The sequence below is a fragment of the Sinocyclocheilus rhinocerous genome, unplaced genomic scaffold (assembly GCF_001515625.1).
Source record: "Sinocyclocheilus rhinocerous isolate Xijiao unplaced genomic scaffold, SAMN03320098_v1.1 scaffold1201, whole genome shotgun sequence".
Taxonomy (NCBI): Eukaryota; Metazoa; Chordata; class Actinopteri; order Cypriniformes; family Cyprinidae; genus Sinocyclocheilus; species Sinocyclocheilus rhinocerous.
The window spans coordinates 1,332,379-1,335,153 of record NW_015654059.1 but is presented as its reverse complement, the minus strand read 5'-3'; the positions used below and the strand labels follow the sequence as shown (position 1 = coordinate 1,335,153).

The 2,775-nt window shown below is 36.1% G+C and overlaps 1 protein-coding gene and 1 long non-coding RNA gene across 2 annotated transcripts in view; one reads left to right on the top strand and one right to left on the bottom strand.

Annotated features, from left to right (window-relative positions):
- Positions 1-2,775, top strand: part of LOC107716727 (dedicator of cytokinesis protein 4-like) — a 74,242-nt gene that overhangs the window by 68,056 nt on the left and 3,411 nt on the right. The window contains exons 48-51 of the mRNA XM_016523265.1: positions 167-248; positions 567-676; positions 2,126-2,201; positions 2,304-2,365. Of these exons, the coding sequence (XP_016378751.1) occupies positions 167-248; positions 567-676; positions 2,126-2,201; positions 2,304-2,365 (330 nt within the window). The remainder of the gene's footprint in view (positions 1-166; positions 249-566; positions 677-2,125; positions 2,202-2,303; positions 2,366-2,775) is intronic.
- Positions 2,698-2,775, bottom strand: part of LOC107716729 (uncharacterized) — a 3,283-nt gene continuing 3,205 nt past the window's right edge. The window contains exon 3 of the long non-coding RNA XR_001637242.1: positions 2,698-2,772. This is a non-coding gene — a long non-coding RNA (uncharacterized LOC107716729). The remainder of the gene's footprint in view (positions 2,773-2,775) is intronic.

Below are 2,775 nucleotides of genomic sequence, written 5' to 3'. Positions count from 1 at the left end.
ATATAAATTATTATACAATTATATATAATAGCATAATATGCTATTTGTTAACATTTATTTATATTATGATAATTTATATTTATATGGCCATTTTTTAAATCTTAGCTTATATACTTCATGAAAGAAAAAAAAAAAATCACAATACATACCTGTTATCTTTTTCTAGCCCAGTCCGTCTACCTCAAGTCTCAGCTCAAATCACTCTGGCTCACACAATGTGAACAGCTCTGCGCCCTCCAGCAATAGAGGTGAGTGAATTCAATAAACTATAAGCAATCTGGCACTTGAAAGCAAGCAGTGCTTACAACGCCCTGCAACATAATTGGCATCATTTTGGAGCATTGCTTCGTTTCCTCGTTATTTCGTATCTTTTCAACTCTCGCACTATGTGCCTTTAATGCCCTGTTAATCATGCTTCTTTTTTTTTTTCTTTTTTTTTTTTTTTTTTACAAAAATGAATTATTAATGAACACATAAATATCATTATGTTTTTGAGGAGTCACACCATTACATGTATTTAAGTATTTCATTTTGAATATATTTTGGAATAAATTAGCAGACATTAGCTTCTCCACTGCCGTCTGACAAGCACAAACACTCCAGAGAGAACGCCTGCCTCTCTCCACGGGACAGACTCTGCAGTGGCATTTTCTCCAGCACGCTGGACCCCACACAGGTCAGAGCGCTTCCACCAGCACTGTTTAACAGTTAGATGTCAAACTGAACATTCCGTGGGAAATAATGTAGGGTGGGGCTTAATTTTTATCCACCAAGGATTGATTATGATATTTCAAATTCTCATAAACTTACATTGAAAGAGGGACCCAAGCCACATCTAGAGACCATAATATATTTTTTTAAAAGTTGGGCTCATTGATTTGAGTCTGTAAGTAACCACCCAGAACACCTTAACCACCTAGCAACAACTAATACTGTATATTGCGTAGAAACATTATATATATATATATATATTAGGGATGGAATGGTTCGCGGAAAAAAATCGAACCGTACGGTCGTGTGCAGAAAGAAGATTTGTGCGTGCGCTCATCCGAAGCGCGCAAACCCGCGCCTCAGTACACGCGCAAATATTAAGCTCTCTCTGAAGTATTGTGTTTAAATGGACAAATTCGCAAAAAAAAAAAGAAAATCACTGTTTATTTTATTTTTTATCTTTACTCTATTGTATTTATTTGTTTTATTGTTTGTTTTCTGTTTTATGTCATACAGACTTTGTTTGAACAACATGAGTGAGAAATAAATAATAACAATATACTGTATGTATATATATATATATATATTTATTTTTTTTATTTATTTATTATTATTTAAAAAAAAAAAAATTTTATACGTTGTATATGTACACCACCATTCAAAAGTTTGAAGTCAATACATCAAAAATACAGAAAAACTTCATTTGTCATTTATTCCTGTAATGCAAAGCTGAATTTTCAGTATCATTACTCCAGTCTTCAGTGTCACATGATCCTTCAGAAATCATTCTAATATGCTGATTTATTATAATTATCAGCATGGAAAACAGATGCTACTAAATATTTTTGTGGAAACTGTGATACTTTTTTTTTTCCAGGATTCTTTGATGAATAGAAAATTCAAAAGAATACAATTTATTTGAAATAGAAATCTTTGTCACTTCTGATCAATTTAACATCATTAACGTCACCATATTAACATAATTACTGTATAATAGTAATTTCTTTATAAAAAAAAATTGTGCTAACCCCAAACATTTGGTATATGGTGGTATATATAATTTTTTATAAATATTATTAAATATAATGTATTAAAAGTATTGTTTTTCCTGCTCACATTACAGCAGCAGAAATAAATATTGAAAATATTAATAATTACTACATGTATTATATAATGTAAAAAATAATATAAATGTTCATTGTCATATATTATTTATGTATAATTTACTGTATGTAAATAGTATACATAATAATTTAAACTATAAATATTAAGTATTCGCCATAAATTAAATAAACAATTCTTGCACTGATGAATCTGTAACAATGATTAATAAAATAAATGTGTATCTCACAGTGTTCAGTAAACGTCCACAGTACAGATTCACTGAGACTTCCGTCTTTTATATCTTTTATAGAGAATGATTCCGTTCCAAATCCCAGTGGATTCCGCATTACCACGCTGTGAACCCAATCTCCCCACACCTGAGACAGGTACTGCAGCTTTCTGCTGTCAGATAACAGCCGTTACACTTGAATCAGTTATGTACAGCTCAGTGACACGTCCTTTTGTTGCTCTGTGTATGTGTTGAGTAGGATCTCTGTGCAAGAACGTGAGGTCACTGTCTCCCATGCCAACCGCCCGTTCCCCTCAGAAGGTGACTAGTTTATGCTTTATTCACTCTCTGTTAATAGTTGGTGTTTCTTAATGAAGTTTGTCCTTTGTTTTGCTCTGCAGTCAATGGTCCCGCCCCTCACGCCCTCTCCGACCGATGGCTTGCCGATGGGGAGCCTGGCGTCTCACTCTCCTGCCCGCTCTGGCAGCTACAGCAGCGGGATCTCATCCCTCAGCCGCTGCAGCGTCTCTGAAATGTGCGGGATCGACCTCCCGCCGCCCGACCCTCCTCTACCCCCCGCCGTCCCCGCAGACATTCCCATTCGCCGGGGCAGCAAGACTCCTCCGCCCTACAGCGTCTACGAACGTAACAATCCCCGGCGAGCGACGCCACTGCCTCACAGTCTGTCAGTGCCGCCCAGTACCGACAACCCCAGCCTGACCGGCAAACTT